The sequence below is a fragment of the Cryptotermes secundus genome, unplaced genomic scaffold (genome assembly GCF_002891405.2).
Source record: "Cryptotermes secundus unplaced genomic scaffold, Csec_1.0 scaffold2092, whole genome shotgun sequence".
NCBI lineage: Eukaryota > Metazoa > Arthropoda > Insecta > Blattodea > Kalotermitidae > Cryptotermes > Cryptotermes secundus.
Window position 1 is genome coordinate 162,330 of NW_019721032.1, and position 25,082 is coordinate 187,411.

The window sequence follows — 25,082 nt, forward strand, 5'->3', positions numbered from 1 at the left end:
AATATTATGGAAAACTGTCAAGAAATTTTAATTTAAATCAGATAATGTTAACAACCACTTTCATTGAAGACCTAAATGTATTTCTGTATACATCTTAGGCCCCCCCATACACACACAGTTTGGCCTTCCGATCGACCTTACAGGCAAAACTGTGATAGTTTGGCCTCTCCCTTTCCTTCCCCATACACGCGCAGATAAACCGATAGGCCGCATGCCACAGTCACAGTCTTCCAGCCTATGTTGCCGAGTGCAGTGCAGTCTTGTTTATCCGTTAAAACATGTCTACAGTTGATGAACTGTTTGCATACGCAGCTATCGCATGTGCACTGCAAAAAGAAAAAAAGAAATACACGCGCAAGTTATAGACCAAACAGTAGTTAGAAAGAAGAAATCCTTTCACTCACTTAAATGTTTTCCAAAAGACTCGAGCAACTACCTACGTATGGATGAAAGTACTTACCTGGAACTGTTAAGTATTGTTTCACCATGCATAAAAAAAGAAGATATGAACATGAGAAAAGCAATCACACCCAATGAAAGATTGACAGCAACGCTTCGCTATCTAGCTAGTGGAAGAACCCTTGAAGACCTGAAATTTTCTACTCGTATCTCTCCTCAAGCATTGGGAAGTGATTCCTGAGACCTGCAAAGCAATCTACAAAGTAGTGAGGAAGTATTGCAAGGTAAGTAAGTGAAACAAGTTTGTTTGAACATTTTTTCTTTACTACATAGGATATGAAAAGTGAGGGTAACAGTATAAATACAGGAGGCTAAATAAACTGTCATGGTATGCACATTACAGAAATCTCTCATGCCCAACAGTTACTATAGCCCAGGCAGGAGTTAATGAATTAAAGTCATATTGACCCGCCTCTCTAGTAGTGACCCATGCAATCATCACGGCTGGAACCCGAAGAGATATTTGACTAAGGGCCAAGAATACAGTATGCTTCAGTACCGGTATTGATTGAAGAGTATCTAGAAAGCAATCCAAGCTCTGCTTCAAAAAGGGCGTCATTTATTAATTTCTCTGCATAAATCCTTTGTTCATTATTCCCTAATGCTCGTAATTTGGCAGCGACATTTTTTGCAAAGAAGTCAAATCTGTCCTCATTTTTCACTTGAGCCAGTCGATCACCCACTGCCACAAGTATCTGATCAATAGCAGGCAGATTCTTTTTACGTTTGAATGAACAGCTGTGGGAAGAGATGTCTGAACCAGTGCTGATGCTTAGTTCTGCATTTTGATTTGAAACAGAGGAGTGCGCTGAAATGCCTGGAGAGACTGACTTTTGTGTAATTTCTTGTTCTGTTTCTTCTAAGTCCTGTAAACAACAAAACACAAAAATATAGTTACACTCCAAGCATGTTAATCTCCCTCTCTGTGTGTATATGTGTCTCTCTTCCTCTCAGTGCCTTCTGTCATCTGTTTACAGTGCCCTACATCGCAAGAGGAGTGGAAGAAAGTTGCTAAGGAGTTTGAAGATCGGTGGCAGTTTCCCAACTGCATAGGAGCCATGGATGGAAAACATGTCGCTATCACGCCTCCTCCAGGGGCTGGATCATTCTTCTCTAACTATAAAAATGTCCACAGCCAGGTTTTATTTGGGGCTGCAAACACCAATTAGGAGTTACTATACTTCAGTTTTGGACCAAATGGGCGTGTCCGATGGTGGAGTTTTTCAAAGCACAGACTTCTACAGGACACTCAAAAGTGGGAGTTTGAATGTGCCATAGGAAACAATTGTTGCTGGGAGAAATATGCCTTTTGTTCTTGTAGCAGATGATGACTTTCCACTGAGGAAAGACATCATGAAGCCTTTCAGCCGTAAAGTAAACACACCAGCCCGTAAGATATTCAACTACCGTTTGTCTAGAGCTCGGCGAATGATTGAAAGTGTTTTTGGTATCATTGTGGAGAGATTTGCGGTATTACAGAAACCCATCTCTATCATAGATTTGACTAGCGTCCGCCATATTGTTATGGCATGTTGTGCTCTGCATAATTTTTTGTGCATCAAGATTCCAAATCAGTACACACCATTGGAGCGTTTGGATGATGAGGATTTTGAAACTGGGAATGTTACGCCTGGTTATTGCTGCAGTCAATTTATGGATCTGGAAAGACAACAGCGGATTTTCCTACCCAGGATGCAAAACTTGTAAGAGAGTTGTTTTTGGAGTATTTCAACAATGAGGGAAAAGTTCCATGGCAAGATAAGTTCTGTTTTTAAAAACAGTACATCCAGGCAGAAGGCTCTGATTCCGCACACATGCACAGAATTATTTAGTGTTTAGCATTGTAATCTATAATTGTTAACATGCAATAAAAGTTTGATTTTTAATTACACCACTTACCTCCGTATCACTAACAAGACATGAAAACCCGTCCAAGGCCTCTTTGGTCTACCAGGAACAACAAATCTTTGTAGTACCACAATTTCGGGACACAGAGGTCTTCGCTACTCATTCCAGATTTCTTAGTCATTCCTTCCTGAAACTACTACGTAGATTGTTGATCTTTTTCAACACAGTTTCCTTGCTAGCTTGGGGATCAATTGTTTTCGTTTTTTCCGTCAGTGCTAAATAAGCACTCTCTTTCATTTCACGGTTTTGGTATTCCTTGCTCTTGACCTTCCAAATGCAAGGATGACCATGAAATTCTTCAATAAACTCGACTAAAAAGTCCTTCGACCATGTCGCCATAGCACAAAGTTTCAAAATACCACGAGAAATGACCACAATGTGAAACAGCAATGTGAGACAGCAACAGCAACTGAGCATTGGCTTGCCGGTATCGTCACACACGTACGTTCCGCCTGTCACATGTTATGTCCTGCAGGCAGAACTGACGGGTTTCCTACAGGCCAACAGTCCAAACGATTGGCTGGCCAGCCGCACCACACGTCAGTTTTGCCTTTCAGTCGTCAACTGTGCAGGCCGAACGGGAGGCCAAACTGTGTGTGTATGGGGGCCCTTAGGGATAACTCAGTAAATATTTATCACAACAAGAATGTTTTGCACAAAAACAGTACAGAAAAAATAAAAAATAAATAATGTTTGAGATTATTTTTCTGCATTACAGTTCTTGAGACAAATTGGAAGTTATGCAAAACAACAAACTCCGTAGCTTTAGTCCGCAAGCGAACTATACCGACTTGTTGGAGAAGTTAATGCCAACTTTAGCGGATAAAGGGTTGTAGTGTGGTCAGCACAACAAATCCCCATGGCCGTTAATTTCGGTTTTCTAGACCGGAGCTGCTATTTCCTTGAAATAGCTCCTCAATTATGAAAGTTATGCATACATTTCCAAATTTCCATAAAATATCTCAGATTATCCGTGTTTTCTGATTGTTCAAACTTCCTCTCCCTTTCAAGTAGCATAGATAATTTGAACAATACTGAATATATCATTAGTCTATGCATGGCAGTACTGGCCAGTCAGCTGCAATGCTGTTTCCATAGAATGGCTGGTATGGTATACTTACTTTGGATAAACCCTTTGAAGTCTCTGAAGAAGCAAATTTTTTCTTAGGGCTTGATGTAGATGAATTGTCAGATTCAGTGTCTGAAGCCTTATGTACATCTTTAACACCAGAAGTAGATGGTAAGGAAACATCACAATTTTCCTTAGATTTCTTAAATAAATCCTGGAGAGAGGAAAACAAATGAAGCTGGTACCTCAGTTGCAAAACAGCAAATCTATGTAATACAGCAATTCTAGGAGTTGGAAAGAATAGTTTCTTTTGTGGGTTATTTTATGACGGTCAGAGACCAGCATCAAACGACAGGACGACATATGAAACAGAAAACAAGTGGAAGGGATCAGTAGCGATACAAACAAGGTACAACCCTGGTATTTTTTGGAGGGAGTGAGGAAAACCATGAAAACCCTGTTGTGATGGCTGGCATTCAGGAAGAGATTGAAACTCAGCACCTCTCGGATACAATTCAAAAGCATTACCCACATGCCAACCCCTTTGGGGGGAAGGGCAAATACAATTCACATACCAATACATAATGCCTTCACATGAAACCTTAAAAAGAGGAACAGAACAAATCGCAAGCAATGGATATGAAATTTTTGAGAAGTATTGACCAAAAAATAAGACGGGACAGAAATTAAATTCTGAAAGAGGAAACTTCAATTCAAAAATTTTTAAAAGAGTTATTGTAATGGCGCAAAGGTCACGTACATGTAGATATAGTTTTGGGGTAAAATTGGAATAATAGTAGCTAGACTGTAAGATTAAGAAATAGCCATGATGAAACGAACCAGGAAGCATAGGTCTACAAAGAATTGTAACAGGGAATGCCTGAGTCATTAGAATGCTAACCCGGCAGTGTAATAGCGCTGACATTGAGGAAGGAGCTATATGAAATGGGTCATAAACACTATGGCAGGAGGAAAACGCTGAGTCTGAGGAGGCGGTAGACCCGAAAGAGTCAACCCCTTCTCGACGGGCAACCAATGAGGGAGGCCAAAATCACGTCAGAATGGGCAGGCAACCTACCCGGAACTCAAAGAATCAGCAAAGAGAGATTATATAAACCCTAGAAGACTTAATCAAAAAACCTTTTGCCTTTAGACTTTTGATTGATATTAAGTAACTTAGAGTTCAGGGGAGGCTATCGCCGAGAGAGCGATGGCCATGAGTGTGCGCTGGTGGCTGATGGCGAGCATCTATTTCCTCATCTCAAGTAAGTGAAACCAACTTCATATAGCCATGAATATTAAGTGTAACAGTGATAATTGTAAAGTGTAAAATCACAGGGAAAGATAGTCTAACTAGATTGACTAGGTTCATTCAAGATACCGCGGCGTAGAATACCCGCCAGTAGGGTGACAGGAGGTAGAACCAATGATGACTGCAGGTTCATTATCCAGTGTAGTACAACCGACGAACGTCGGTAAGAGTGCATATAGATGTATATAGTGACGTAGAGAAATAGAATAGGATAGACATGCGTGTGAGTTTACTTTAACCTAGCAATTCCTTAAGTGTTACCCTCTTCCCTGACGACTCCAGGACCTCCCAACGCTCCGGCGAATTACGAGTTAAGCCAGGACAGTGACGCAAGCTATGATAAGTTTACTTCATTTCAATATTATATTTCAGCATCCTGTTACACTCACACAATATATATGGACAAATACCGTCTTAAGTGCAACAATTTTATTGTAGTTTTTACTTCTTTTTGTAGTAAAAACTACAATAAAATTGTTGCACTTAAGACAGTATTTGTCCATATATATTTACTTGATTTCTTGAAAATAACAAGATGGTGGCAGCATACTAAACAGGGTGACAGAGCGGGATATTTTCACGCCCTCTGTCACCATGGCATAAGAGAGGTGTAGCGGCGGCTTAAGAGAGGTACAGTGGCGGAAGCGGTGGAGGTACCTCCACGCCCCCCTTCACGCCATAACAGTTATAACAGAAACAATTACTATAGTTCAGCCATGTAAAAATAGACAGCACAAGGATATTGAGAAAAGCATTAGAATAATTAAAATTTAAAGGAAAGAGACCCATGGGACAACCCAGGAAAGGTTGGTGCAGTAAGGTAGAGAAAAGGCACAACAGATCACTGTGGTCGCAGTACAAGGGCCAAGAAGGCCCACCCCTTATATATTCAAGGTACAGAAAGACATCGAGAAAGGAAAGAAACTGAAAAGGAGGAACTGTGGAAAGAAAGAAATACTGGAGACCTTTCATCCATCAGTGACTAGCATAAAATGAAAAATGCTACAAGAAAAATAAGATTACACTAATTCTAAGCAGTTGAATTTCACTGCACCAAACCTAAACAGACATACACACAGCCTCAAATCTCATAAACCCCATTAAAATATTTATGGAATTGAATGCAGGATTATTAACAACCACATCCTCAGGAAAGACAAGTAGTAACTAGGGCTGTAGTCCAGCCAGGTTGACCCAGTGCTCTTTCTGGTGCCAGGGCACTTACCTTAAATACAGTGATGTCAAACACATCCAACTGCTCTGTATCAGGTCAAACCATGAGCCTCTTTATGTAGCCCTATGTGCATTTGTGACCTCAGGATTACTGGGGTTTTGGACTTTGTCCATCATCTGGTATTCCAAAAAACATGAAAACACACAACATTTCAGAAACTGTATCTGTTTCTGTCCTCAGGTGAGGGGTGGGGGGCACCTACTCTGTTGGGACCATTAGAAAGAATTAACCTCAAACACAATGGAATGAAATGAGTGTCTCCCACCCCTCACCTGAGGACAGAAACAGATGCAGTATCTGAAATGTATTCTTTTTTTTTTTTTTTTGGAATACCAGCTGAAGGACTAAGTCCAGAAACCCAGTAATCCTGAGTGTTATGCACCAATGTCCGAACCCTTTAAAAACTGTATGTAAGAGGGTAAAGCTATTGCTAAGTAACAGCATGGATGATTTCATAGTATGATTCATGCCCACATCTTTCAACTTTGAACAATGTGTCAGACTCCTCCAAATGTTTATTTCCAGGACTATGCCCCCTGGTAGAAAGTATATTTGGTAAGTCTGATGTAGCACCTTCAGCTCAGGAAGTGAAGTAGCAGTTTTCCATGTTTTATCATCACGAATTCTGGTTACTCGTGGAAATCGGATAGAGATCCCAGAAGCTGTGTGAACTTCATGTTGTGTAAATTCAGCACCTGTGATTTCCCACACTGGCATTGCCTGGAATGTAAAACTCTTTTGTACAAGTACTTTAGTCTTTTGCATACAATATACAAACTAAATCAGATCAAGGTATCATGCATTACAACTTCCATAGCCAAAAAAATCAGCTCACTGTCTGTAAACGGCATCATGTGTTACGTACAAATATTTAGAGGAAAGAACAGGCTTTCACTTGATCTACACCTATCGTTTGACGGTCGTTTGAGGAAATATTATGGGTTTTATTCTATTTAACCCCAAGCAGCTTTGGTGTTTCTAGCAGGTAGTTCTATGACAGGGATGGAAGTCAAAGGGTTAATATAGTTGCTCATGAAGTATGAAAAGAAAAAAGCATGACAGCTACTTTTATGTTCTATAGCCTTTTGGGCATAGCAGTGAAAAGCAACATAAGTACACTGCTAATGGGAAAGAAATCATGGTTGTCCAGTCCACAATCCATTAATTTACTGACTGAACTTGGCAGAAATAAATGGCAGTGGAAGGTTACCCACGAGCCAGTTGGTTATTGCAGTCGTGATCTCTGCTGATGAATATTATCTGTAGTTAACAGCACTGTTCATTTTATCACACTGCCTTTCCAGAATTTTTCAAGTTCAGATTCAGTGAAACTGCTTCCAAAGTGTCCCTGGAGGGCTATAATGTGTAAGGGTGGATCAGTGGAAGGGTTATCTGTGGAAACTAGCCAGAGATGAGATCCGTCAGATTTTCACAGGGAGAATATGTGCAACTTTATGACTGCAATGGGTTAAGAAGCATATTCTTCTTGTAAATCTATTCAATAGGTGTCTCTTACCTTTGGATCTTGGGCTACAAAATCGGGAATCATCGTCTTCGTACAACAGAGCCAGTCAGGCACTTTAGAAGCTTCTTTGCTGATTTTAATCATGACAAGTTCTTTCTGTGAATACAATTATTATTCATTGATCAAAGGTTACCAGTTTTATGACATTCAGAAACATGCTCAAGGAATTCCAATTTATTTTCCTCTGTTATATGGCCGTGGTGAGAAATATCTTATGCACTGATGATGTAAAATTTATTCTTGAGAATTATGTCGAAGTCAGCAAGATGGAGCTTACAATATAGTACGGTTGGACAGTTTTGGAAACACATAAAAATAACATCACAGAAATACACAAATTTAAAGGCATAAGATTTGATGCTTCAAGGTAGTCAAGATTCACTCTTCGGTCTTCTGGATTATGATACCATGTACGGTAGATAGGTACCAATTCAAACTTCAAAATGTGTTAAAAAAATACAGTTTCCAGAATATGTTCATTGAGGAAGATGGCCAGAATGAATTTCCATTCATGTCTGAACGTATTAATATTACAGAAATATGAACATTGGGGCCAATAACCATTCATGTAAAACATTCCTGGAACAGCTGGATTAATGGATAATAACATTTGTTTCAAAATGTTTGGTACTTTTTCTATCAGGCTTCGAAGCATCACATCTCGGGAGTCAGTAATCATCAAATGATCACAGATCATCATACTTGTAATCTCTCCAGTGTTTTGTCATCATGGCCAGTATGAACCTTCGTAACTGTGCACCACTTCTGGTTAGTAGGATTGTAGCAGCCCATCAAAAACACAGACATCATGCCACCTGTAATTCAAAGCAGAAGGTAAAGGTTTAAGAAAAAAACAAACAAGAAAACAAAAAACCAAAGTTGTTCCTGTGTCTAATTAATTAAGCACTATGCTATGAAGACATATGCAGTAGTAGAGGTATAGCTCCACCATTCCTGACCTCAGCATTTATTGGAGGTGAGTGGTGAACCCGGCTGCTTCACCTTGAGAGAAGGAGCCCCCAGTACACTTTAGATATGAGGCCCCCAGAGCCAGTCTGGATGCTGTGGAGAAGAGAGAAATCTTACCCTTGCCAGGAATCAAACCCTGGCCATCCACCTCATAGCTGATCACTATACCAACTAAGTTATGCCGACTCTTAAAGCCCTTGGTACATTTTTATTTCATCTTCCTTATTCTGCAACCTGCCAAGTGCTGTCTGGTAAAGGCTATCGCTTAAGTCAGGGCATTGCTGAGCAACTGTGGAATGCTGAAACTCATAGACAAACCTGCTTCAGTGACACTTCGTCATGAATACCACATGAAGCAATGAGACCTCTGCAATGAGAAATCTATACCTAACAATCTCATCTATGATAAACTGATGTGAATGGTAGACTGATCAATGAATAATGAATTATAAAGCATGTGGAATGGTGCTGTAGCCTAATTTAATGAATTATCCTAACTCTTGCATGGACGTGCTGACAAAAGCCACGACAAACCTCAGTCAAGACAGCCAGTACACCAGCTGAGATTTGAATGAAGAACTTGAAAAACACAAGTCTAGAGTGTTACCTCTAAATCAGTTTCTCAGGTACTGACCTTAAGAATGCATGGAACTATACCTCCACTCCCATCTTCATTATATTGTGCTTAATTAAAGCACAGGAACAACTTTACATTTTTTATTGCTAGTGGGGTGGGACTAAGTCCCTTGTACTGCGGCCACTTCTGGCCTATTGTACTAGCCCCAGATGATAGGTGAGGGTGATTGTGGAGCAATTGGTGGAATGAAGTTCGGCAGGGTAAACCGAAGTACTCGGAGAAAACCTGCCCCAGCGCCACTTTGTCCACCACATCCCACTTGACCATACCCTGGATCCAACCCAGGCTACCGTGGTGGAAAGCTACTGCTTAAGCTATGGCGTGACCCAACTTTGCCTTTACTTTTTCAATATCAATACATGAAACCTGCACCATGACCTTTAGCTGTGCTTTGTTTTACTCACAAACATCACAGACATGAAGACAATTTCTTTCCAAGAAACAGATGGTGTTCAACTACCAGTGCTTCAATTCTGAAATTCTGTATCAAAGAAAATATTCTAGTCTTTGCAGAACAGCTGGGCTATACAGACTGTAAGAACTTCACAGCCCTGGATCTGAAGGTGTAAACACCGCTGTAACCTTGAGGCACATATTTTAAGAAACTTACCCTTCTGTCCAGTTCCAAACCAAGCCCCAAGCACTACAAGATCTGCACTGTCGGCCATTGCTCCTCCATATAAATAATCCTTCTTCACTTTCAACCAATGTCTCTTACCTGGTTCGTATGTACTCTGCAATGAGAGACATAAAACTTGAGGCTACGTGAATGGTATTTTCTGTTCTTCACAAAGCAAATAAAGTTAATGAACCCTTTACAAACAAAACAGGAAAATTATGCTTTTACACTGTGTTTTTGTAATGCAACTGACTACATATGATGGTGCAGTTTACTTCATGTGAGTAATACTGTCAGTAACTCTGCGCATATAGTGTCAGATAGTTATAAATAGTGAATAACGAAGATGTGGAGGGAGCAGGCTGTGACCTAATTTGACATGCTATTGGTAGTTGTCTTGAGGGAGTGAGACTGCACCCACGTCCAAAATATTGGTAACTATTTACTAGACTACATGTCATCATATCCCAGAAGGTATATCTTCTTAGTCAGCGCTGTGAGAGCCTTCAATCACGCGAGAGAATAGTATGCCTATCATGGAAAAAAGTTTTAATTCGCAATAAATTTGAAGATATTTCAGAGAAATTCTTGCATGCAGTCACCCTGCACATAGACTTGCTGGCTTACACAAGAACCACTGGGTAGAGTCGATATTCTCAGGAGGCATAACAGACAACAAGTAAATCAATGTTCTGCACTCACCATTAAATCCTTAAGCACCAGCCCTTCTAGTCCAAGTTTCAAAACTTTTGTGATCATATTTTCCAAGTCCTTTGGGTCCTAAAAAAGAACAGTGCAAAGAATTTAAATATTTTTAATGAAGTAGTAATGGGCTGCAATGCATGAACACTCAATGTGTGACTTCCCTTTAGAGATGATCCTTAAACATCTGAAGAACAATGGAGAAAGGAACACGAGAATAAATGGAGGAAGGGCATAGGAGAACTGAGAGAGACTTTATTTCAAGGGGAGGAAGGTAACAATTTGTGGCTTAAATCAAGGGCTGCAAAATTTTATTTTCTGATTAATTATGAATTGCATAATTTGTAAGGGTAATCAGGTGGTCTTTATAGCAAAATATGAATAATTTATAAGTGGAGGGCCATACGAGAAGCACATGGTAACAACTCAGAACTTAAGAACCAGCTCAGTATTTGCTTTTCATTCATTCATTCATTCATTCATTCATTCATTTATTGTATATTCCATAAATCCATATACATAGATATAGAACCAGTCACATAATTAATATAGTACAACACAAATATAAATATATATGTACAGTTCATAATTATTAAAATAGATAAAAATAATGTGTTAAATTTATATCAAAAAAAACAGTCTTACATCACTATACATAAAATTATGCAATATTAAAATTGTTTATGCTATTATCCTTATTTCTAGGCAAATTTGTTACTAAAGAATTCATCACATGTATAAAAAGAGTTTTGCAATAAAAATGTTGTCAACTGAATTTTAAAATTTTTCAAGTCATTAGACATAGATTTGATTTTTGGTGGCAAATGATTAAAGATCTTTACTCCCATGTAACATATTCCTTTTTGGAATTGTGTCAGACTAGTTTGCGGATAATGCAGATCACAGATAGATCTGGTACTACAATTATAAAACAGAAACAGAAAACAGAATTTAAACTTGAAGTACGTCTAAATATTAAAATAAGCAGTTTCTACCTAACAGAAAACAACTCTGTCTTAATAACAAGACTGCTCAATAAATGCTGCTTCAGAAAATAATTACTGTTTACTGTGAGAAGCATACATAATATATAAATATAAATATACTCTGTGGGTTAAATGCAGTAATTCTGTTAAAGCAGATGGTGCATTGTACTATGAAGGGTTAAAGCACTCTGTAAGAATTACTGCACTCCTGGAGGCCATCTGAAATGAACCGATTCTCTCATCAAATTTTAAACCCAGAGCAGAATAACCCTTTTTGAGAAACTGATAGTTGCTCAGCACCTCCAGAAATTTCCCATTTTTATAAAAACCTTCAGATTCATTACCACGTTCATAAGAGCTCACTATTAGACAGTGTCCTGAGCCAGATGAATCCAGTCCACAATCATACACCTTATTTCCCTTATATATATCTTAATATTATCATCCTGTCTACATCTAGTCACTGCAAGTAGTGTCCTTTCCTCCCTTCAGGTTTAGTGATCAAGATTACATATGCATTTCTTATCTGATTTCTTGCATGAATTTTATCCACAGTGACATCAAGTTCTGTTTACCTTAAATTTGTAACAACTAAACATTATTAGAATTCCATTTCAGCTGTGATGATGCTGTACAACCCCTTTAACAAGCATAGTTACTATATGTACCACCAACTTTAATGCACTAGAACTCTGCAATCTGCCCTCAGAGCGTATTTGTGTGTTTTGTATGGTTCTCACAATAAACAGCAATTGTTTCCTTAAAAAGCATTAACTGGTTGAGCTCTGTAATGGAGACATAATGTGTTTCCTATGAGGTACGAAATGATTAATCAAATATTACTTAGTTTCACTTTGTCCTTCAAAGTGCCTGATATTTTGTTATTTTTCTTTTTATTCAAGTGTTAATTGATAGAACTTCACTGTAAGATGGAGTACAAATGTAAGAGGATAACAAAAGGAAAGAAGAAAAGATGTTTTGCTCTTCATACTGCTAGCAGAGATTTAATTTAAATCCTGACAAAGATATCTTTAAGTATCCTCAATATATTCTGTATCATTTACCTTTTCATATACATCCAATTGCAGGTCAAATTTCACTAGAGTTAAGTAGCTACTATTACTTTTGATGAAACTTTATGCACTTACATGTATTTCTTTAATTTCAGAAAACATTATGCGATTTGGAACTTCTTTCATATTTTGCTCCAGTATTCTTCTTCTTTCTTTCACTGGCCTGCAAAGAATACAAACATTAAAAATGCATGGTATCAGAAAAGTCACACCATTTAATGTATTACTTGGGATGACTCATTTTCATTGAACATATATAAGGTATATATAGATATATTTGTACATATGTAACACTCTCCTCATTAAGTCTAATGCATCTCTTGGTAGTAACAATTTTGAAAGTGAAACAAAATGTTTCAATATATGTTCTGGAAACTATAACAAAAGGAATGCATGTTACATGAAATTAAATATTATGAACTTTCTAGTGTGCTGGCAAAAAAAAGTTTAAAAAATATGCTAATTACCTTCATTATATTTGTCTGTCGGTCCATCCAGCTGCCCTCACGTAAGAACTCAAGAATTAATTTGGATTTGATGTTTTCACAGCAGCAACTATGAAGTGTACCATATTCTGAGATGTGACACAGTCAACTCCAGAAGAAAGTTACTGACTTTTTAAGCAAGTACTGCCTCCATCTTCAACGCTGAAGATATATTTGACCTTGAAGTATGGACAGTATGTATCTATGAAACATCAGTAAATTTCTGCCAGACTGCACAGCGTCACATCTGGAAGAGAGTACTCTACAACTTATTAATTATTCAATTGATTTTCAGGAAACTTGACTGTGGGGATTTTATTAAAACCTGTCGACATGTTCCGATTTTGGTTAAAATCAGAAAACAACAGACACTGTGCATGAATACCTACATGCATTCCTGCTCATATCTCAAGTGCAATTAGTGTGTAACTCACTGAATATTTACTGGAGCAAGATATTGTGGAATGTAGACTCAATGCCAGATGGCAACCATGAGATATATGACTGTACAGCTGTCATTGCTAGGCAGCAGCCCACTAAGCACAACACTGGCACAGCGTTTTCTTCACAGTTTGTGCAGAGGAACAATTAGTGAGAATCAGTCAGTGAAGAGTTGGTTTGTGAGTTATTGAGAGAGTGAGATAACCGCTGCGGTTCAGTCCTTATGAGAAGCTGGTAGCTGAGGCAGGGGAACAGTTCAGGAACCCAGAGGGAGAGGAACAGTTGCTGCTGGAAGCCGTTACTAGAAGACTTGTGAAGACACAGCAGGCTGAGAAGACTTAGGTGTGTGCTGTAGTGAATTGTAGAGTGTGAATGAGCAATAGTGCTAAAGTTACTTGTAGTTATGAGTTGCGTGTAAGCATGCAATAAATCCAATTACCAATCCAAACTCCATTTATGGTCACACTCATGAAATAGTGATAATCTGTTAAAAAAAAAAACTGTAGTTATAAATGAAAATATGTTCTGTGCCAATTAAGTGAGCTGTTGCAAGTAAACTAAAATTCAAAGGTAAGTGATGACAATGAACCAGACAATCCTGGTGATCAAGAAATGTTCATTAACAATGGTGATACAATTGCATTCACTCTCAGGAAGGGCTATCAGTCTGTCAATATTATTGGATATCCATGCATAGGAAATAGCATTTCCAACAATTTATGGATGCCAGCCACATGAAATGAAAATGCAAACAGTAACATAATGAACACACCAGAACTGTGTGTTCCATGAATATATTTCCTAACTTGTTTAACTTACTTTTCAAGAAGTACTTCACCATTATAGTAGATGCAGTCAAAGACAAATAGGCATACATTTGCATCCTCAAAGGAGTTTTTCTGGAACAGAAATAGCATTCATTAATAATAAAACATTAGGAATGGATTGTAGTTTCCTCCAATGACGAGAAGGCCAGGCAATTACAAAGACCTGCCTGCATGTACTGTGCAAGCTGAAAACATTGGCATGGTTTCTGGATTAATCTTAGTGTTGCCACTGGTATGCTGAAGCTCAACATGTGTCTAAATGAATGGTGACTTAACCCTTTAAAGACTAAACTTCCTCTAAATTATATATAAAAATTCAGTCTGTACCTCACAGAAAACACAAGACCTTTCCTCTACATACAAAGACAAACAATTTAATGCAGTTTAGGAAAACAATCAGTTTGCTGTGAGAATCATATGAAACACAAATACACTCTGTGGGCAGAATGCAGTTTTAGTGTCTTAAAGCAAGTGGTACATAAATAACCACTGGGCTTTGAAGGGATAATCGAGGTACTTCCCCAGAATTTGCCTCAAGAGACTGAGGGAAACCACAAATATCTTAGTCACGATAGGCATTGTCCTGGATGAGATTTGAACCAAGCACTGCCTGAATACAAGTCTAGAGTGTTACGTTTAAGCCATCCTGTTCAGTAACAGAAATTATCTCTATCTACCAAACCAAACAGAGTAGGTACTTCCCCTTTTTCACTTGAGGAAAGGAAGCACATCTAATGTCTGAAACTCTGCATTCAGTTCACACTACAAGGATAATGAACAAAATCCAGAAATACAAATATTATATTTCTGGACATTATCCATCTTTCTGTTTTTATTTAAAACGTAGCATTTACAAGATTGGATTCTGCCTCCGTCTTCAGGTAAAACCAACTCAATTGTGCTCAATCAATAGAGCTAGTCCCTTTCCCCCAGACACCTGCACCAACACAAGACAGGACAAATAATGGGGGGGGGGAAGAAAAAAAACCCAGCACAAACCATCTGTGAGAGTTAAGACAATATATTAAAACATTAAGAAACTCCACACATATGAGGCACAGTAACAGAGTACTTTCAGAATATAAGTTATAAATGGAGGGATAAATTCTCTGTATGGTACCAACATAGAAAATACAAATTTTCCACAAATTCAATAACATCAACTCTTTTAACATACCATCACAACAACACTTTAGAACTGATTAACAAAGGGATTTTCCATAGGAAGCTCCCATTCACACATACAGCAGTTAGGAATTACCTTATGTACCCCCAGACTCCCAAAAGGCAGTGGTTTTCCAGTTTTCACATCCACCAAAAGCACTTCACTGTCTAGAATGAGATCTGTACCATATGGGAATGCTTGAGGAATGTAGTCTCTAAACATGTTCACCTGAAACCGTTAATATATCAGAGGGTCAGTTACCTGAATAGATTTCTCCTGTTTCCATCCTGAATCAAATATCTGAGTCATCTGCTACATCAGGTATAGAAATGTTTAACATTATGTCAAGTCAACAGAATGCATACACTTCCCTTAAATGTATTATATTTTAACCACAAAAGTGCCAGCTTTAATTTTTATATTGCAGTAGTTGTCAAAACTGTTCTTTCATGGGTAAATAACATACAAAATTTTAAATTTAGGAAACAGAATTTCCCTCCAAAGGCTGGCTATACAGTTGAGACAAAAGGTGAAACATATTGCATGCTGTAAGATATAAGAATATTTATTGAAGTAAAGATCTTCAATGCTTGGCACTTGTAGGGTTTAAGTATAGAAGTAAAGTTACACAAATCACAGGGTTGCTTGTACTGTGTACTTACATTTAACACTTACCTTATGTGGCAAAACTGGCTTAAGACTCCGTGAGAAGTATTTGAATTCACTACCCTTCTTATGAACCTGGACCCGCTCACCATCATATTTAATTTCTGAATACATTCCATTTGGGCATTTCTTCATTGCATATTCGACAGACTTACAGGCCTCAGCCTGTAATGGAGACAGGAACAAAAAAAAACACACATAACATATTCAGTGCAATGGCACTTGGGGCTAAAAGCCACAAAATATTGGCCTGTAACAATAAACTTCTGATATTCCAAAATATTAAAGAAATATTGTCGCTACACCCATATTTCTACTTTATCGAAGTTGGTTGGTTGGTTTCTAGTGTCTTCATGTACAGCCTACTCAGCTTGTGTAGCCTCTCCCTCATCTACAAAAGGGCACAGAATCCATTTCAGATGGGGAGGAACTCGGAAGATAGTTTCTGTTATCCCCCCCTGTGGCAAAGTGATCATAAGAATGACGGCCATCACGGGGCATTTACAGCTTAACATGGGTTCCAAAGAACAGGGGGAGGGAGGAGAGGCTGGGGTGCTTCACATTTCCAAAGTAGTACATTTTGTAGTGATGAAGGTTTCATTCTGTGCACAGGAGAACCTATGCACAGATCTTACCTAGAACTGAACTCAGAATTGTGTGACTGAAAGCCCAGTATCATACCCTGAGGCAACCCAGTTCCCCTTCTTTAAAGGTTTAAATAAGTGTGAAAGGTAAGTCAATTTAAATATGAGATTTCAGGTTCTAGAAACCTGAAGATGGAGGCAGTATGTTCCTCCTTAACATTCATACCTGCCTACCAAACTACATGTTTTATAACCCAGAACACTGCAATATCAATTTTCACAGCTGTGAAAATGTCAATATTTATGAATGTTAATACAAATAAAATGTGCAGACTTTTCATGAGCAAGCCTAGTTCTGCATTTAAGGTTAAATGGGCCAGTTTACTGAAGGTTCAGTTTATAATACCTAGGAAGAAATATTCAAATTATTTCATATTTACAAAAGTACACAGTTCTTTCTACTGTTACAGGTACTTACCTAGCTCATCATTTCATTCTTTCACACACACAAAACTTTCTCGTCCCTCCATTTTACAGGATGGTCACAGAAGGAACGACAACCTTCGTATACCATCAACACATTTATCATCCTATCAGAGAGGGGTGTATTATTCAGGCGTCAAGCTATTTAATGCTCTGCCATCAGATATCACAGCTTTAAAAAATGATAAAAAGCAATTTAAGTTTGTTTTACGAAATTATTTGCAAAGTAATGCATTTTACTCAATTGATGAATTGGTTGAGCATGTAAGTGGATCAAAAGTTAAAAGTTAATAAATGGTCTGTGTGCGTGAATTATACATTGTTGAGACTTGCTTATTGTAAGTTTAGTAGTGTGTATGTCTGTTTTTTAATATTTTATAATGTAACTGTTTTAATGATACGGCTTACCAGTGTGTGTGGAATGGCAAGGTGTGAATTTGACAGTGGTTTTCCCATGACCCATGTGTGTTGACCTGACAACTTGAGCTATCTGTGAGAGGTCTGATTATATATTTATTGGACAAAGGATGAATGATGTGTAGTCATTACGAATTTTTAATATGTGACATGTTTTATATCCAGCCCTACGGGGAGATGATTGGATCCATGAAGTGAAATTAAATGTAAATGTAGATGTTTATATAATCACTGTTTTGTACATATTAGTGAGCAAGGACGTAGGTCTTTCATATTTCTGAAATGGACTAAGTATTTCTTCAGCAGAAATCAGCTTCTTATAGTGATGAATATATTGTATTTTCATGGACTAGGACAGGCTTTACAGGAGAACTGAAGACATGGTTGCAAAGACTGCAAAACTTACCACAGAAGAAAAATGTATATATCTAAAACACGAAAGACATGAATTCATTTTATACTTGAGTTACAAACACAAATTACATGTCATCACATACCAGAAGACTGTAATCTTGAAAATTAATTCATCTTCAACTGCTGTTGATACAGCCCCTTAAATCAAAATTCTTTTAACACATTCACTGCCAAACCCATCACCTGAGGAGTTCAAGTTTACTGTGTGCCAATGTTGATCCTGTCAAGTGACTTGCTGTTGCCGTTGTTTATGTGAATGTCAACTTCTCCTACAGAAGTGACTAAAATGGAGAGAAACTTCAAGTGTAACTTGTTGAATCATGAAAGAGTTGAAACACACAGTGATTGTCGATAGTTTTCAACTTTTTCTTTCATTTGTTTCAAACATAGTTAGCTTTATAACGCAGTTTTTATGGAAATATGCATAAATCATCAGGTAAAATCTCTGTATATGGGGACATGACAATGAATGTATTAATAATTAAAGGGAAGAAAGATAATACTAATAGCTAAGTAGTGCTTGTTGGAGTCATGCACTTTTCCACTTCACATAAAGGGTGCTGAAACCATCCATAGGGGGGTGCAATGCCATGCAGATTGGTAGAAAGGTACCAATGTTTCACAGGAACAGCCTGCTACCTCCATCCCGAGAATACTCTTCTACCTTGAGGATGGATGCAGCAGGTTTCTCCAAAACACTGGAATGATTATACTAGACACATGGCATCACATCCCAGGACATATTTCATATTCACCACACAAAGATTCCACAATCTCACAATGGAGATTGGGGGGGGGAGAAAAAGAAATTTAAGGTACAATCATGGAAGCTAAATAACAGAGGTATCAAAAAGAAAACATGTAAAGGTAAAGCTATCTCTATACAGGCCATGCAGGCCCAGAGGGTTGTGAGACGTCAAGGCTCCCACATCTTCTAGGCAACTGGCTCACAGATGGCAGTGAGGTTGCCAGGCTTACATGCCCGCTGGCCGCCCTTTATCCCCCCAGGAAGATTCATGGTACTCATTTCTGTTAAATGCTGAGTCAACCACGGGGCCATAGTGCAGCTGGAAGGATTAGGTCAACTGAAAAATCCAATGAATTCATCGGGACTCGAACCTACAACCTTCCAGCTTGTAGCAGAACATAAGCATTATATTGAATTAACGACATTGCTGAAAAATCTGGTTATTTCACATTAAGTAAAGGTAAACAAACAAAATTAATTTCTGAAGTTCAGAAGGTAAAAATGCACTGAACGTATTTTATACTCTAGCCTCCTCTATAATGTAACGCATACTGCCTCTGTCTTTTTCGTGCACATTGCAACATTTCCACACAAATACGAGAAAAACTAGAAAAAGAAAGCTAATTCAGCTGATCAATTGAATTTGAGGTTCTTGCAGCAGTGATATGAACTGTGCTATCATCTGAGCTGTAACACCATGCAGTTCGCAGAAGTCTACTGGCATTTCAGAGGAACATCAGTGAACTTCTATTGGACTTCACAGCTAGACTGAGCTACATCACAGACGACAGTACACTTCACAGCCTACTGAACATCACTTCTTCCTGGGTATGATGCCATGTAATCTGCTAGTGCTTGGGAGAAATGGGCTCCCTCAATATTCAAGGTAAAGATGGAAGCAGCAAGTTCCTCTTGAACATTACTAATGAAGTACCAGACTACAAAACATCACATCCCAGAAGAGGTAATCTTCATAGTCACTGCTGTGAAAACTTCACATCTTGTGTAACTATTCCACTCTCTCTTCTTTTTCTTCTTCCTCCAAGACTTACATATATGCACTTTCACATATTTCCTTTTTATAACAAATGAAAATAAAAATTTTCTAAATAATAATAATAGAAAAAATAGAATATTCTTCATGAAATCTTAAAAAGAAGTGTAAACAAAAGTTTTACATGTCACTCTTGACGGAGCTCTGCAGAAAATAATGAAAATTTGGCCAATATAAAGTGACTTATTGCTTTAATTAAAATTAATCCTTTGCAGTCCTAACTTTGACACAGTCCCCTCTTTTAAATTCTCCATTGCATTTCCAACCCAGACTGTGTGGTTTTCTACCTTCCTGCATTAAGGTCTTATACCAAGCGCAGAACAGCTTTTCATATTTCCCACTGCTGTCCTATATGACACACAGTCTGGACAGACTCAGTAGTTTTTTTCAGTAGTCTAGTAAGAAATGTTGCCATAACTTTGCATCAAAATAACCGGTCCTGGTGGAAATAAATGGGGTAAAGTATTTGGACCACAAATACACATTCCCTCTTAATATAAATCATACAACGGAAAACCTCGTACATTATTAACATGCATACTTGGAGAAAACTTTCAACATACTTCTGTAACTTGTCATGATCACAAACTTCCCTTCAATTATCTTTTAAACATCGTTACACATGTAACAGAGAGCCTGTCCAAAATGGTTATTATTACTTCTACTCTAGCTTATAAGCAATTTCTTGTTAACTTTCCTGAATACTATACACCACATGGAAATTACATTCTTTCCAACAGCAAGTACATTTATCTGACTGAAGACATGAGATCATTCCTGAGAACCACTAGACTGTTCATTTGAAGGCAGTTCTGGAACAGTATCGCTGGTTGTACTGACATGAGCATCTTTAATGTTGTTATCCAATTCGATCATGTCTCTAATAGTTTTCTGTATAATCTGTTTGAGATCCCTCCTCTTTTCTTCAGAGTTCAGAGAACGTATCTCATTTGCTACAAAATTACTGAAGATGGCATATTCATCTTCTGTTTTGTCTGTATCACAGTTACTGCATGAAGTAACAGTTTCTTGCGTCTCATTATCACTAGTATCCGTAGTGCTGTGGCGTCTCTTCCTAGAGGGCGTGCCATGACTCTTATTTCCATTAGCACGCCGCTTTTTAGAAGTACGTGTATGTGTTATTTCTTTACTATGATCTTCATTATCCTTAGGCTGAAATGAAACATGTTATCATTCAGAAAGCGTTTTAACCCTACAAGTGCCAAATGCCAAAAATTTCAACCTTCGTAAAAGCTTTTATTTTTTATTTTGAAAAAATTCATATATATACAAAAACAGCCTATGCAATGCCCATCCAGCCCTCTGTAGCACATTCTTATAAACATCTTATTCTAATATAGTGGTCACCCAGTGATTTTTCAACATCTCTCATAACTTAACTCTAAGAATATACTATTACTATTTTGTATATATATTTATTTCTTTAATAAATTTAGGAATTTTATGTAGTAACAGATGCCTTGCACATACCCTTTTTTCCTCTAGCCTTAAGAGCTCTGTAACTGACTTTGGGTATTCTTTTTTGCTGTTTTCAGACAAAATGTCAATCTAAACTGCATAGTCAAGAAATATTTGGAGGTACACTGAGACTTCTTACGAAGTTTTCATGCACACTATTTATTACTGAACTTAATAGTACTTTCCCTTGGCACTGTAGGAAACAAAGCTGATATTCCAAGAGTTAAACAAGTATTAAAAGCACTCTCAATTCATGTGGTGAATTTTAGAGTTCCAAAGGATTAAGCCTTATTAGGTTCTAATACCGCTTATACTTAACAGGATAATTCACAGAAGTCTGTCAGACTTTTGTGGGTAAATCAATCATGTCATGTTAAGGAGGAAAAAGTCCTGTTAACATCTACCAACTTGGAAAATTTACAGAGTCATGTCAAATAAGATAAAGACATACTCAAAATATGGGGTTTCAATGAATAATGTCTTGGTAACTTGAATGTAAAACTAAAATAAGCATAACTTAATAAACATACATGTCACAACAACACTAAAATACGCACTTATGATCTGGATGCAAACTTGAACACGGTGCATTACTGAAATCATTGGCAACACTGTGCACTGCTGTGCTCAAACATGCATTGAAGTTACAGGTGGACATACTGAACAGTTCCTGCGGCATGTTCCATTACTACACAACATGTATTTTAGTTTTACATCCAAGTCACTGTGAAATTTCTCATTAAAAACTTTTATTTTTGGCATGTCTTTAGCTTTCAAGCTGTCATGAGCACTCAAACTTCCCTAATTGGGCCCATGTTAATATCTTTTTTAATCAGAATCACTTAATGTACCCATAAAATTAAGTATATATCTCCTGCACCATTCTGTGTACCTATAACATGTCACCATTCAAGTGTGACACATACAGTTACACTGATTCACCAATTACTGCAATAAAAATACAACTATTTTGTGAGGCCACCATGTTACCTCCCACTGTTCTGAAACAATTACTATAACAAAAACTGGATAATTTTCAAAGACTGCCTCAGCTAAAAATTTCCAAATTCCGGCATACAGTGACATAAATACTGTTCTCACCTCAGCAGTTCACAAGTTAATAACAATGAGTTAGAAAATACTCTGAAAGTAAGGTCTCAAAAGGCATATCATTAGTTTCATAGCACTTGGATAAACAATGTCTATGTAACTTTTGAAGTTGACAAAGAATCATTAAATCAACAGGAGCGAATATGATTTGAAGATTACAGTCATCTGGCATGTGAAGTCATGTATTCTAGCAGATCATTAAGGGTGTTTCAGAGAAACATGCTACCTCCATCCTCAGAGTGAAGGCAGGATGTTCCTGTTAACCACCGGCCATAGCCTACCGGACAGCACTGTGATCTTTATACCCTGCTGCTGCTATCACTGTGAGAACCTCAAATCTCACATGAAATGTGAGGTCCTCACAGTTGTGGGTACCAAGGTCACAGCCTTCTGGAATAGAAGGCCATGTAATTTGGTAGATACACACTAATGTTTTCCAGGAAACCACTGCCTCCAACTTCAGATTAATTAATTGTGAAGATCTCCAAATAATCAATAAATCTTACCAGCATGGGAAGAACAGGTGTCATCAGTGAGGCTGTTATTTTGAGAGCAGTCTTCTTTGTAGGGGAACTATGTCCATCTGCTGTTCTGACTACAGCTTTTGAGAGAACAGCATCTAAATCTCGAGACATCTGGAATGCTTGGTATGCATCTGGGTGCACAGCCTCCAAACTGAATACAGAAGTATAAGTTCCATGTAAGAGCGAATCTAGCTAGTATTATTACTTTGGACATTACGAATCATCTAGGTTTATAATAAAAGCACAGCATTCTGAAAGTCAGTCCTACTTCAGGAAAAAGGCGGAACTTAATCTTATGAGTCCACTGGACTGAACCAGTCTCAGAGAAAGAACCAGCATCCAAAACACTGTGATTTTAGTATAAAACATAGACATTGGAGGATAATATACAAATAAAAAAGGGATAAAAGGCAAACTGCCTTAAAAAATTAAATTTGACAAAAAAGAAATATCGAAGATCAAGAACAAGATCTCCCTTCAAATGCTGTTTTGATCAAAAATGGTCTTTAGGATTTTGTATTTTCTTGCTGTCTTTTGAACTTCCATTTTGTTGACCCTATTTTCCTCTTTTGGATTGGCCCACTTGTTTCCTGGTTTCAACTGTTATAAACACTCATTTTAATATTAGCATAATGGCAGAAGTTGAAAGGTGTGGGGATACAAATTTCATCTAAGATATATTGAACTTGCTACTCCTAGGTTGAAGTCACTTAAGACATGTGCACTTATTCACGTTATTACAAACATGAGAGTATAGACTGAATTCGAAATTGTACATCATTGCGCTACATTCTGATGGGAAACATGAAGACTATGTCATTAAGCTCCAGTTGGGAAAGATTAGGCAGAAGACATACATCTGTGAAACAAGTTACGACTTTCACATGAGCATCAGGCTCAGAAAATATCAAACCATGAGGAACTGTCAAATCAAAAATGACAGTTCTGTTGCAATATGCTTGACCTCAACAACAGTCTGTGCTTCTTCCTAAAGAGAAATCAGAGCAGATATGTCGTCAACTTGTAAAATTACTGGAGGTGAATGTCTTTTTGAAAAAAGTGGAACGATAAATTTACTTTTTATGCATTTCCATGAGAATGCTGGTAATTTCTATTCAAATCACAAATTTTATTACATTAATAACAGATAAATGATTACAAGAAAATACCCAAATCCTGCAAGAAATACCAAAAAGAAATAATTACTGTAGCAATGAATTTCAACTGGACACTTCAGCACAACTACAACAGAACACACTGTAGAATAATGTCAAAATCATGATCCCGAGTCCACAAAACAAAGAAACACAAAGACTTGGATGGTATGGGATGGGATGTGACATCATGTAGTCTGGTAGATATTTATCAGTATTTTAGAGGACTTGCTGCCTCCATCTTCAGGGTAAAAGAGTAAGAAGTGTGGGAAAGATGGCCTGTGACATAGGGAGGGGAAGACATCTGGAGCTGAGATAAAAATGATTGGAGCACAAAAAACAAAATCCTGTGGCCCTAGAAAAGGTTGGACTTTTATGTGCTACATCACTGACCATGTCCTCCTGCATAGAGTATTGTACCTGATTTTACCTTGAAGATGCAAACAGCAGGTTCCTGCAAAATGTTGGTAAATATGTACCAGGCTATATGACATCACTCCAAAGAAGATGGTAATCTTCACAGTTACTGGTGTGAGAACCTAAGATATCACAAACACTTGGATACTTACATATGCTTAGGTCCAGCATTAATGCGGAGGTCGTGCTTGACTAATCGGATAATCATCTTCAGATCATTCGATGTGCACCTGAAATAGAATTTCTTATAATACAGCAACAGAAAATTGTTTTAGTAAGTTCCAAATTTCATAATAATAATAATAATAATAATAATAATAATAATAATATCTTTATTGCTTCAAGAAAAACGTACAGGCGACACAATCACCACAGTTGTAGAAGCAGTCCCAAATAGTAAAATATACTATAATAAAACAGTTGCAATAATACAACTTAGTCAATGCTTAGTATAATAAATCAATAATAACTAAAATATGGACATTATAAGCAATTAATAATAAAAGTATACATACATTTATACAGAGTCTACAAAAACTACTACACATAAGTGTATCTAAATAAAACAAATATTCACCTGTATTCTATTTCCTTTCTTTTGACCACTCCAAGTATTCATTT

The 25,082-nt window shown here is 37.6% G+C and overlaps 1 protein-coding gene across 10 annotated transcripts in view; it reads right to left on the bottom strand.

Moving 5' to 3' along the window:
* Positions 1 to 25,082, bottom strand: part of LOC111875355 (DNA ligase 3) — a 153,902-nt gene that overhangs the window by 31,590 nt on the left and 97,230 nt on the right. For 8 of the 10 annotated variants that reach the window (XR_002844710.2, XM_023871548.2, XM_023871542.2 and 5 more), the window contains 12 exons: positions 24,614 to 24,691; positions 22,873 to 23,041; positions 16,087 to 16,242; positions 15,508 to 15,639; positions 14,239 to 14,318; positions 12,569 to 12,656; positions 10,435 to 10,512; positions 9,724 to 9,847; positions 8,210 to 8,322; positions 7,499 to 7,603; positions 6,556 to 6,702; positions 3,489 to 3,650 (listed from right to left, as the gene is read on the bottom strand). Coding sequence is in view for 9 of the 10 variants with exons in the window: in XM_023871548.2 (XP_023727316.1) it covers positions 3,489 to 3,650; positions 6,556 to 6,702; positions 7,499 to 7,603; positions 8,210 to 8,322; positions 9,724 to 9,847; positions 10,435 to 10,512; positions 12,569 to 12,656; positions 14,239 to 14,318; positions 15,508 to 15,639; positions 16,087 to 16,242; positions 22,873 to 23,041; positions 24,614 to 24,691 (1,432 nt within the window). In the remaining variant the exon portion in view is untranslated. Of the gene's footprint in view, positions 1 to 682; positions 1,326 to 3,488; positions 3,651 to 6,555; positions 6,703 to 7,498; positions 7,604 to 8,209; positions 8,323 to 9,723; positions 9,848 to 10,434; positions 10,513 to 12,568; positions 12,657 to 14,238; positions 14,319 to 15,507; positions 15,640 to 16,086; positions 16,243 to 22,872; positions 23,042 to 24,613; positions 24,692 to 25,082 lie in introns of those variants that run through there. The other 2 variants (XM_023871549.2, XM_023871550.2) reach the window with 2 other exon arrangements.